This window comes from Brachyistius frenatus, unplaced genomic scaffold, assembly GCF_029030835.1.
Source record: "Brachyistius frenatus isolate BFR_SWC_R1_liver_20210118 unplaced genomic scaffold, ASM2903083v1 Contig_17, whole genome shotgun sequence".
NCBI lineage: Eukaryota > Metazoa > Chordata > Actinopteri > Embiotocidae > Brachyistius > Brachyistius frenatus.
The window spans coordinates 2,504,365-2,515,455 of record NW_027210616.1 but is presented as its reverse complement, the minus strand read 5'-3'; the positions used below and the strand labels follow the sequence as shown (position 1 = coordinate 2,515,455).

The window sequence follows — 11,091 nt, the reverse complement described above, 5'->3', positions numbered from 1 at the left end:
ACTTTGTAAATATCAAATTTATTAGATCGAGATGGGAAATTGCAGCTAAAAAAAAATAAATACCCGATTTAAAGGGGCTTCTTCGATCCCGACTCTTTGTAGCGTGTAAGAATAGAGGCACCGTTGGATATCCGTATTTTGCAATTTCCCTTTAGATAATTTGTAAGGAAAAGTCTGCACAACCGTTTTCAGATTTTGAGTTCTAAGTATTCTGTAATTATCAAACATTTTGAAACAAGTTACAAAAAGCAAATGGTTACAGATGTGAAAAATTGTTATTTAGGTACATTTGCATTTAAATAACACAGGAAAAACAAAATGCAGCTTCACTGCACCCTATTGGGCCAACAAGCTGCGTGGTATTGCAAGCGCCTGAAGTGCTACAAAAGCATTACTGAAAAATTTGCAAAAGCACAAGTGTTCATTTGCATGAAACAATATGAAATTGCGCAGGAGTCTTAAAGCTGGAGAGCAGTGACCTCTTCAGCAGCGCCGCTTTAGATCATTTCCTTGAGGTAAAGCCTCATTAAAGCACTATAAAGCCATCAACAGCAGCATTACACAAGGTTTTTGCCCTACAAAAAAACAAAAAAGTTATGTGGTTTACATGTTTCATCTTGTCAAAATTGAGCACATATTCTGCACAGTCTTGAGTACATTGCACAATTTGTCAGAATAAACAAATACATTTGTAACTAAGCAACTGGAGGAAAAGCCTTCACACCCATGACATCCGTCCTGTTAGCAGTGACAAACAAAACAAAGCCAAAATCAAGTTTACAATTATTTATTTCAGTTTTTTGCATTTCTGCATCAATATAAAAATTGGTTGTGAAATATCCAAGGACAAAAATGAGCCATGTTCATCATGAAACACTTTGATGAACCATTTAAGCAGTCAAGACAACAAGGGAGGTAACTGAACAGGGCATGAAGGGCATACAAAAAAATAAATCGTCAAGGCACACCATGTTACAGTAATACCGAGTGGAAAAATGTAAAACCTTTGCAGGCAAGAGCCCTTCAGCTCAGCTTTAAGAATATGTTTTTAAAAAGGAGGGACAGAATAACCAGCATCCAATATCTCCTACTGGCAGAAACCTTTATATATATATATATGTATGTATATATATATATATTCACAATCCAACACACGACTCTGGTGACAAAAATTCATGTTTCAATTTGGAAATGGCGAGACAAAAATTGAGGGCAAGGTTCTGCGTAAACCAGAGCTGTGCTTCATCTGGACTACAGATTCGGTACACACCTCCACCCAGCACAAGTGTCCACCACCGCTGCAAAGCAGGCCGGCAGACTCCTGTAGGTTTCACTGGTGTCCAGGGGGGAGGAAGCAGGGTGAGGTTAGGACTGTGGCTTATTCAGGAGAGAGAGAGAGAGACAGAGACAGAGAGAGTGGTTGGTTGCCCTGGTCAATTCACCTTCTGACAGATTTATTGGAAGAGCCGGAGCACCCTTCACAAAACATCCCATTGTTGCAAGTCAAGCCATCAGGAGGGAGGAGGACAAGGGAGGGGATGGGGATGGGGAAAGGGGGAAGGGGGAGAAAGTGAAGGGACTTCTATCTCATGAAGTTCCCCCCTCCAATTTCTCTCTTGTATCTGTTGGTGAGGTGGTCCGCCTGCGTCGTGAGCTTGGACAGCACGCCAAACAGTCCTCTGAGGTGATAGTGAAACTGGTGCTCCAGGTCAGAGTTGTCATCCACGGTCAGATCCCCGGTCACCGGCTGCTGCTCTTCCTGCTTCACGGCCATCTCCAGGAAGCTGGCGCCGCTGCTCATCTCCCGCTTGAGCAGCCCCCACTCCATGTCGTTTTTGATGGACTTGAGGAGCAGGTAGTGCTCGTACATGTCCCTCTGCTTGTTGGGACACGGCGGCTCGTTGTTGTTGGCCTCCAGCTCGCCGGCCGCCTGCTCCTCCAGCGGCACGTCTCGCAGCAGGCTCGGCACCATAATGGTCTCGTCCATGTTGTTGGCAGCTGCTATGAAGCGGTGCATTACGTTGATGAGGGAGTGCTTGTTGCTGGCGGAGTCGATCTGCATCATGATGAAGGCTTATAGTTTGGGGCTTGGTTACTTTGTGTGGTAGCAGGCAGGTGGGTTTTGATCTTAAAAAAAAAAAAGGCGGAGCTGATCTGCAGGAGGAAGTGGGGAAAAAAAAAAGAAGAAGAAGAAGGAAAAAAAAAACAAAAAAAGACATGAGGACCCAGGAAAGATTGAGCAGACTCAGCAGAACAAAGCCAAATATCCTCTGGAGCAAAAAGGTTTGCACGAGGTTACGGCGCAACCTGCAAGTACACCGGAGAACCGCTTGGCTACAGGAAATAAGGGCTTCGCTATCCTTCACATCGCAATCAAAGATGCACTTTTAAACTCCAAAACGACGAAACACATTTCGACTATTATGGATAATCGGCTTCTTCTTTTTTTTTTTTTTTTTTTTGCCGCATTGAAATAGCCGAATCACATTAATATGACCTTGGCTTCCTGTTTCTGAAATACTAGAGGCGACTCGCGTCGGAGGCGTTGAATAAAAAATAAATAAATAAATAAAAAATAAAAAAAAAAGGGAAGCAGACTGACCTGAACCAACGAGGTGAACCTGAGGAAAGTGTATGTTGGCGCGCTGGTTAGATATATATACCAAGTCGTCTCAGTCACCACACACCACCTGCCAGGAAGGAAAGTGAAAAATTTCCCCAACTGACGAGCATCAAAACACAGTTTTTATAACCGATAGCCGGGTCTGAGCGGTAGGAAAGAAAGAGTAGCCCGGCCCACCTTCCGTTTTCTGCAGAGCTGATTGGACCGCGGGCAGAATGTGGGCGGGCTTCCACAGCGTCTGATCCAAATCTGACCAATGAGAGAAGACCCCGCAGCTGCCAGTCAAATGTATTTGTCCAGGGCTTGTCTGCAATTAGCTGCTGCACCCCATTTAGTTCTCATCCTTTTCAGACAGTTTTATACCCTGAAGGCAACACGGGTGCGAGTAGAGCTGCACGTTGTGCGTCAGGTGTCTTAAGTTTAGTTTATTTAGTTCATAAATAACACGACGAACGGTTTGTTTGAGTCAAATTAGCATAGTTAGATCTTGTTTTTGTTTTTTTCCGCTTGCAGAGTCACTTTTTAATCCATAGCTGTCGCAGTTTACTGCAGACTGTTTATAAAGGCTTATTGTTGCACAGCACTGCCACCTAGTGGTTAGACTTTGTCGGTTTAAGTTTATGTTTTTTGGCAAGTGCAACAATCGATAAACCCATTAGCACACTGATAAGATTTATTGTTCTAGACTTGTGGGAATAAACCTGTCACTCATGGTGCACATGTAATGCTCAGTTTCACTATAATCTTTAATTATTTTAAAGGAGAAGGTTGTTTTCTGGTTTTCCTAAACAAGACCAGTGTTTAAGTCAACTATTTCCTCAGTTTGTTTTTTTTTTTTTTCTAAGTTTGAATGTGTTTTAGAAGCTTGCAGGTGTACAATTATCCATTAGTTTACAAATAACTCATTTTTGTTTTACAGAAGTAAACTTTCATGTCTTTTATTTTTTTGTTAATCTTCTGAGCTTTTGACATTTCTGTTGGACCCCAATCCAGGTTGGGAACACACAAATTACTTCATATATTTGCATTGAACTACAGTGTTTTCCCTAAATCTGAATATTTTTAAATGATCCAAATCTTTAAAAAAAAAAACCCCAAAAAACCAATAACAAAATGACATCATAACCATAAATCTTCTATGCTCTATGAAAATGAACCTCATACCCAATAAGAGTTGAAGTTGGAAAATCAGTCACTCGTGCGATAATGTTTGTGATTTTTACTTAAACATGCCATCATTAGAGATGAGAGTATTCGTGAAACACCGATCGAAATGTTCTATGTGTTGACTTGTGACGGGAGTCATCCGAGTGCGCACGACGTGCAGGAAGCCCACTGATCAATACTATTGCACTCTTTTTGTTTCGCAATGCTCAGCGTTTGTTATCAGGCCGCTTCAACGCATTGAAAATGAGCAACAGCTCTTCGAGGCCTGCGGAGGAATTTGAGTTCATTAAGCCTTGACTGTGTTGATATTTATTTTCCCTGATATGTACTCTGGTGTGTTTGGTTGTTATGACAGGAAGTAAAGCTTGAAAGCTTTGCACGCATCCCCTCCACAGGCCTCAGATGTTCCTGTCTGTATGTAAAACAACAGACTGCAGAGGTGATTTAAGAGAATCTATGCAAATGTGCAACGCAAGAGCCAAAAAAAACACATCAGATATGCATTTAAAAAAAAAAAAAAAAAATAACGTTTTCATCTACAGACATAAAGCCCATATTATCAGTCTCTGCAGCTGTGGTGGAATATGAGCACTTCTAGTTTTTTTGTCACATTGTTTTATAAGTGTATGCACATGCGTTTATTTGGTCAAATAAACCACAGACAGAAGCCTCATAATCAAACGACCAACATGCTATTTGAAACTCGTGTCCATAAATATTGGGCCGATATCAAAAGTTGTTCTTCATGCTGGAAAACTGAATGCTTTTCACATCTTGCATGCATTTTGTTTGGCTCCTTTAGGAGCCTCAGAATAAGTGAGGCATGTTTGTCCGCCAGAATATTTGTGTTGCATCTTTTCAAATGGCCGTAGAAGCAAACGGCTGCAGAACAGACACATTCTGAGCTGCAGGAAACACACTCGGTTAAAGACACTGGATTTAATCTGGGTTTTTTTTTTTTTTTTTTCCCCCCAAGTATTTCACATGCATCCACAAAAGAATAACAATTTAACACTGAAAACTGTCGTATGAAGTTGGCTGGTCGGCTGTAATTGGCACACGCAGGCTTTCAACGGTTCTGGCCCACATTATCAGGAAGGATCGTTTTTCCAAACAACTGATAAATCGCATATCCTTGATTTCATGGCGGCGACCTCTCGTCCATCTCTTGGACAAGTTTCACACAGAGATACACATTTATCAGCTTATTTTCTAGACATTATCTGCTTAACTACAGACTAATTTGAGCAAAATTACAAAATAAGGCAGCCGCAAGACAAGAAACGGAAATGTTGACAAATTAAACTCATGAGAAAAAGTGACAAGTATGCCATGACAGCTACAACTAAATCCTTGGAATAGCAAATGGTCTCTGAATTGTCCGGGGTCCCCTTTCTTTTTGGTCAAATGAAGCAGTGGTTATCATCCGATCATGATTTCGCTTTAACATTTTTTCCCTTCTGCTTGTTTGTCACCGGTGAGATTGAATAAAAGAAGAAGCAGCGAGTGTTTTCCCTCTCTAAAATGATATTAACTAGCGCACACAATATTAAAATCTCAGTTCAGTTTGTCCCAGGAGCTGCCAGTCAGTGACCTGCCAACAGAAAACAGACAGGTGGTTACAAGGACAGCTCACTTCGGTTTGCATTTGAACATGAAGTCATTAAATCAAAGCTGTAGTAATTGAGATGGCGAGGGAAGTTCACAATCTGTGTGGAAAAAAACACGATTTAATGTGCCAACGAGAAACAGCTTCACTTCCCCTCAAATGTAGGAACTAGAGAAAAATAAAAAAGCCCTACCTGTGGCGGGTGACTGTTAGACCATCTCATACTGGTTGTTGGTGATGTATCGAGACAAGCAGCAGGCCAGGAATATCCCAATGAGCTGAGACGAAATGAAAACATTGACACAGTTTTAATTCAAATACACTACATGAACCTTTTGTCCTTGTGCGAATGGAAAATTCTGGATCTGGATAGTATCGTTTTTCTGCCTTTTACAGTTTTAATCTGTCAAGACACGGCTGCATGAGAGAGCAGCAGCAACCACATTACGAAGGCAGCGACGAAGATGAGGAGCAGCAGGTGAAATTAGGTTTCACTATTATAAAATACTTAAAAGAGTCATAAGAGTCCCTTCACCTTCAAATTAATAGGAGGCGCGTCAGGAGTAAAGGGAGTAACAACTGCAGGAGACGTGGATCGTAAGAGGGTCAAGGACGTCAAGATCTTTGACCCTTTCAGACATTTTTTTTTTTTTTTTTATCTGCTACAGCACGAGAGGCTCTGTGGTGCGTGCGAGTGTTTCTGGGAGAGTCAGCACATAACTGTAAATGTGATGTTCATCAAGCTTAACTGACTGTTTGTCAGCCTCAGATATCTTGTCAATCTCTGAATAAACCAGTTCTGGTCGGGCGCATGTTGTGTTTACTGCGGCTGAAGAGGAATAAATGTTGATCGTGTTTTTCTGCCAACAGTTATTAGGCTTGCTAATGCCACCTGCGGCTCAGAATGAGAGTCAATAACCGTTCTGCTTTTGCACTCTTTATACTTAGACATCAGGAGAATATGTGACGTACCTGAAAAAATGCAATTCCAAAAGAGATCCCAGCGATGATTCCCAGGTTTCCCTCCATCACGACGGTGACCTTTGCGAAGCAGCCCTGCACGGTGGGAAAATACAGGCTTTAAAAGATTTCTACAAACACAGTGGGGTCAGTTTTGGAGCTGAACACCGTGCGTGTTTCTTAACTCACCTCTAGGTACACCTCTGCCTCAGCCTGTTTCAGGTCTTTCAAGATATCCGGTAAACAGTTGGCGATGTCTCTACAGCAGCTGGTGGGGATGCCCTTCTCGCTAAAATATTCCGTCTTACCCCAGTCAGTGTAATTTTTCACCCCGCAGCAATGCAACTACATGGAAAAAAATGTACAACAAAATGAACTCAAAGTTGTAACAGACTACTTTTTCCAACAGAAAAGGTTTGTTTATAAGAATAAAAAAACAAAAACAACATCTGGATGATGGATCTCTCGCCACAAAACAATGAGTGATGACACTGTATCACTGTTTTGGATCACCTATTATAAACACCAGTGACAAGAGCAGCAGTGCTTCAGTGTCGAGGTGGTTTCTAAAAGCCCTTTGTAACACCATTATGGAAACCCTCCCACTTACAGTTTTCTGGATGACGTCGACTGCAGTGCTGCTGCTGGTGCCGTCGGTGCTGTTGTAGGACATCACAGCTTTTGTAAAGGCGTCGCCCAAGTTGGCCTTGATCTGGTGAATTAAGAGCAAAGCAGATGACATTTCTACGAGCTGATGTCGCTCATTTTGAAATCAGATTTTTGATGTTTTGAGCCGGTGTCTCACCTCGTGCCTGAAGATGAAGCCCGAGATCCCAGCCACGAGCTCAGCCAGGAACACCAAGGTCAAAAACATGGCATACTGTGGGAGCAAAGAGAGAAACGGTTACGCGAGGCCATTTCTGAGGGAGGGGGGGGGAAGTATTTCTCACTGATCCTTCACTGACCAGTTTGAGCATCCACGGGCTGCCGCGGCATGTAGCAAAGCAGCCGAACAGCCCGAAAATAACGATGATGGCTCCGGTCCCAATGAGGACATATGGCGCGTTGGTGCTCTCCTCAGAAGCCAGGGAGAAGTAGGTCTCGAGGTTCAACTTCCCCCACACTCCAACGGCCAGCAGGATCACGCCTGTGAACTGAAGACAACGGCAGGACGATTCAGCTCCGGCATCAAAAAGGCGCAGAGAGAGAGCGAGACGAGGAGGGTTTTCAGGACACGAAACCTTAAGATTAAAGGCTGAAAGCCGCCTGGTCAGTTTGGGTCCGGGAGCATTTGGTCAAATCGGTATTCTTTTCCATCGTCTTCACCTCATCAAGATTCGCTTTCAATGGCTTTCAGTTCCCAAATAAGGAATCGCACCATGCTTAATACCTAAAATTTGAATATTAACATTGACTCAAGGTTTGTTTCACAGATTAAAAAAAAAGAAAAAAAAAGAAGCCATTTACTTTTAATAATTTGCTGAATTTTTGGGCCCTTTTTTTCTTTTGCTAATAAAAAGCAGAGCGGATACAAGATTTGATCAGACTTGGGCTTGAACAAATTCAGGTATTTTTACAGTAAATTAAGACAAATTCATCTGCAGCAATTGTAGGTTGGTTGTACAACCAAATATATACCCCTGTGGAAACTTGTAACTGATCACCAAGAAAAACATTTCAAATATAATCAGCAAATTAATCAATAACAAATGTGGAGTTGTTCATTATATTAGTTAATTCATGGTTCAGAGGATCTTTAGAAAATTTGTCGCCACCAATTCTGATTATTAAGTCCTTCTTTTCCAAGCAACACTGCCAAACATTTTCTAGTTTCAGTTTTATAAATGTGACAATTGTCACAATTGATAAATAAATCACTAAATTAATTGTCTGATTGACACCAGCTGACCTCTTTTGTCATAATTTTGCTGTAGAAATGTAAGTTTTGCTGCATATCGACTCAGACAGACTAGTGATCTACACCAAAGCTGCCAAATATCAGGGATAGATTTTTTACTTAAGAACCAAGATGGGCTGAATCCAGGAAAAACACAATTTCCCTTATTGATTTCCTTTATTAAATCCTCACTGTTCTCAGGGGAACAAGTGGAGCTGAGCTGAAGGGGAGATTGTATCTCCGTGTCAAACAGGAAGCCGCCTCCTTACATTTGATAAACTCTCCTTCCACCTCCGTCACACACACACACGACATATGTGATTAATATGCTGCGGACTATTTATTTATCTGTCAATGTTTTAGAAAAAACACAGCCGTGATTTGCTTCTGGCCTCGGCCTGCGGTTCAATCTTCTCTGCATCTTTTCCTCTAACGACCCCCACACAAGTCATTAGCCTGAGGGGAAGCATCGGCTCAACCAGCCAGCAGCAATAAATTGCCAGATAAGAGCACAGACCTGAACTTTGTGTTAAGCAGCAGCATTAGATGGCTGTTTGCTTGGCACAAAGATTAACAGGGAGAGCCACGATAAGTGCCCATTTTCTTCAGAGGACAATTTAATGTTTATTCTTTGTAAATACACATTAACCTAAGTGTAGTAGGAGATGGTGATTATTTTGTTCCGAGTTCATTTGTAGTCTATCGTGTTATATTTTCCCACAGTCCAAAGTCATGGATCCAGATTGCTTGTTTCGTTTGATCAACAGTTGAGGCTTTGAGGATATTCAGTTTATTGTTGTAAATAACAAAGAAAGGCATCAAATTATAGCTGCAGCAATTGTTAATAACCGATATGTCGACAAGACAGAATAATCAGTCCATCCTCATCACATAAAGAATTTAAGAGTAAAAACACTAAACGTTCCTCTTATTCTAGCTTCCACAACGTGATGATTTGTACCTCATTTAAACCTGAACATATTTGGGTTTTTGGACTATTGGTCGGACAAAGCAAGACACGACTGGACACGATGGGGCTTACATCTTACATACATCTTTAAAGCAGTTGTTGGTTGCTGCCCCAACATGAAGCTAGATAAACAGGATACTCCACTTGCACATGATAAATTACAAAAACAAATGTGCTTATTAAAGTACCCGTGGCTCTGCGGGTTTAATTTTCTGTCGTTAGATGATTAATACGACTATTCGGTGCAGCATTAAGTTAATGAAATCAGACTGTATAACCAGAATAAGATATATAGCGTAATTGAATGACTTATCAAATGTGTTGTAAATAAAGTGACACCGAGATTGGGTGAAATGTTTTCGGTGACGTAAACACTAACAGCTGATTATCGGACTTTCAACAAGTGGTTGTTCACGTCACCACGAAACTAACTCCGACCTGACTTTTTTTTTTTTTTTTTTAGGGAAAATTTAGTCAACAAACTGAACCGCTGCCGCGATTTGAGGAATCCATGTCGTCGGCCTCGTTGGCATCGGCGCCGCTTTGAGCCCATTGTTGCTGCGCTTCTTTTCGCCTGTTGTCCCCCATTTTACACTCACCCAGAAAATGAGGCTGTAGGAGATGAGGAAAGTCTTCAGGCAGGTAATCACTGGCTTCGTCTGAAGCCGTCGAGACGGCGGCGACATGCTGCGGGTTTTTATTTTTATTTTTTAATTTTCACCTGTAAGAGAGAGAGGGAGAAAAAAAAGTTCACTTTACAGCGTCCCGGAGCAGAGAGCCAACAGAAAGAAAAGAAAAAAAAAAACTTCAGCGATAGAGCCAAGGAATGAGGGGGAAGTGTCGTCACTAACCCAGATTCACTTTCCTCAAGGGATAAATAGATTTCCTTCATCCGGAGCGGAGCTGCGTCAAGTCCGCAGCAACGACATTCAAAACAGCGCATGTGCAAGCGGATACGGCCGCCAAAATAAAACACCAGGACGTTGATGCAGTTTGACGAGGTGACCTAAATCCTCATGCAGACTTTGAAACGCAGCCCATTTCTGCCAGGGGAAAAAAATAAATAAATAAATTGGAATATGATTAAATAAATAAAACCACATAAACTGACCAACATGGTGGATACAGTCGGTAAAATGAAACCCCAAGGGTGTTGATACAGTTTTCCTGTAGTTGACCAAAATCCTCATGCGGACTCGGCACACAACCAATTTCTGCTTGGGAAAAGATAATAAAAAAAAAAATAAAAAAAAAAGATTTGGGAATATGATTAAACAAATAAATACGAATAAATAGACAAACAGAACCAACACATGGTGACAATTATTGGTTTAAAAAGTCAGACCCGACTGTACTGAAAAGGTTGTTATTGTTTTTATTTAATCAATTTCATAATTATGGCTCAGTAAGTCTGATGATTTTAAGAAAAATTGATGAGGTAAATGTGTTTGACTTGAGGGGGAAAATTGATACAGCATAGGCCTTGTATTGCTATATTTTACAAGTCGATAATATATTGTCGATATTATACTATTTGAATTCATAAATAAATTCATCAGGTGCATGCAACATTTGTCACAGTTTTTTCTTGTGACAAGCTTCCTCAGTCTGTTTTCCTGACAAACCTGTTTTGCTGCAATAAAAAATGAAACCGACTGAAATGAGATAAAAACCAAGACTAAAAACTTTTTTTTTTAAATTTATTTTATTAGGTGAATAGATATTCATAAAAAAAGGGAATCAATTGCAATATATTGAAATGCATGCTATTGCTATTGACTACTTGTCAAAACGTGTGCTTTTATTTTGACGGCACCAGCGCTGTTTCCTTTCACATTTAATCCGTCTTTAAAATCAAATGCATA

At 41.0% G+C, this 11,091-nt stretch overlaps 2 protein-coding genes across 2 annotated transcripts; both read right to left on the bottom strand.

The window, feature by feature from the left end:
- Positions 1 to 771: 771 nt before the first annotated feature.
- Positions 772 to 2,741, bottom strand: mid1ip1l (MID1 interacting protein 1, like). The gene is made up of 2 exons (XM_069694284.1): positions 2,603 to 2,741; positions 772 to 2,154 (listed from the first exon to the last, which is right to left on the bottom strand). Exon 2 carries the CDS (start codon positions 2,063 to 2,065, stop codon positions 1,583 to 1,585), a length of 483 nt encoding a protein of 160 aa, XP_069550385.1. The 5' UTR covers positions 2,066 to 2,154; positions 2,603 to 2,741; the 3' UTR covers positions 772 to 1,582.
- A 2,019-nt stretch (positions 2,742 to 4,760) lies between these two features.
- Positions 4,761 to 10,154, bottom strand: tspan6 (tetraspanin 6). Its single transcript, XM_069694283.1, has 9 exons — positions 10,078 to 10,154; positions 9,826 to 9,947; positions 7,325 to 7,513; positions 7,165 to 7,239; positions 6,970 to 7,071; positions 6,549 to 6,704; positions 6,372 to 6,455; positions 5,593 to 5,677; positions 4,761 to 5,384 (listed from the first exon to the last, which is right to left on the bottom strand). Exons 2-8 carry the CDS (start codon positions 9,910 to 9,912, stop codon positions 5,609 to 5,611), a joined length of 762 nt encoding a protein of 253 aa, XP_069550384.1. The 5' UTR covers positions 9,913 to 9,947; positions 10,078 to 10,154; the 3' UTR covers positions 4,761 to 5,384; positions 5,593 to 5,608.
- Between the last annotated feature and the right edge of the window lie 937 nt (positions 10,155 to 11,091).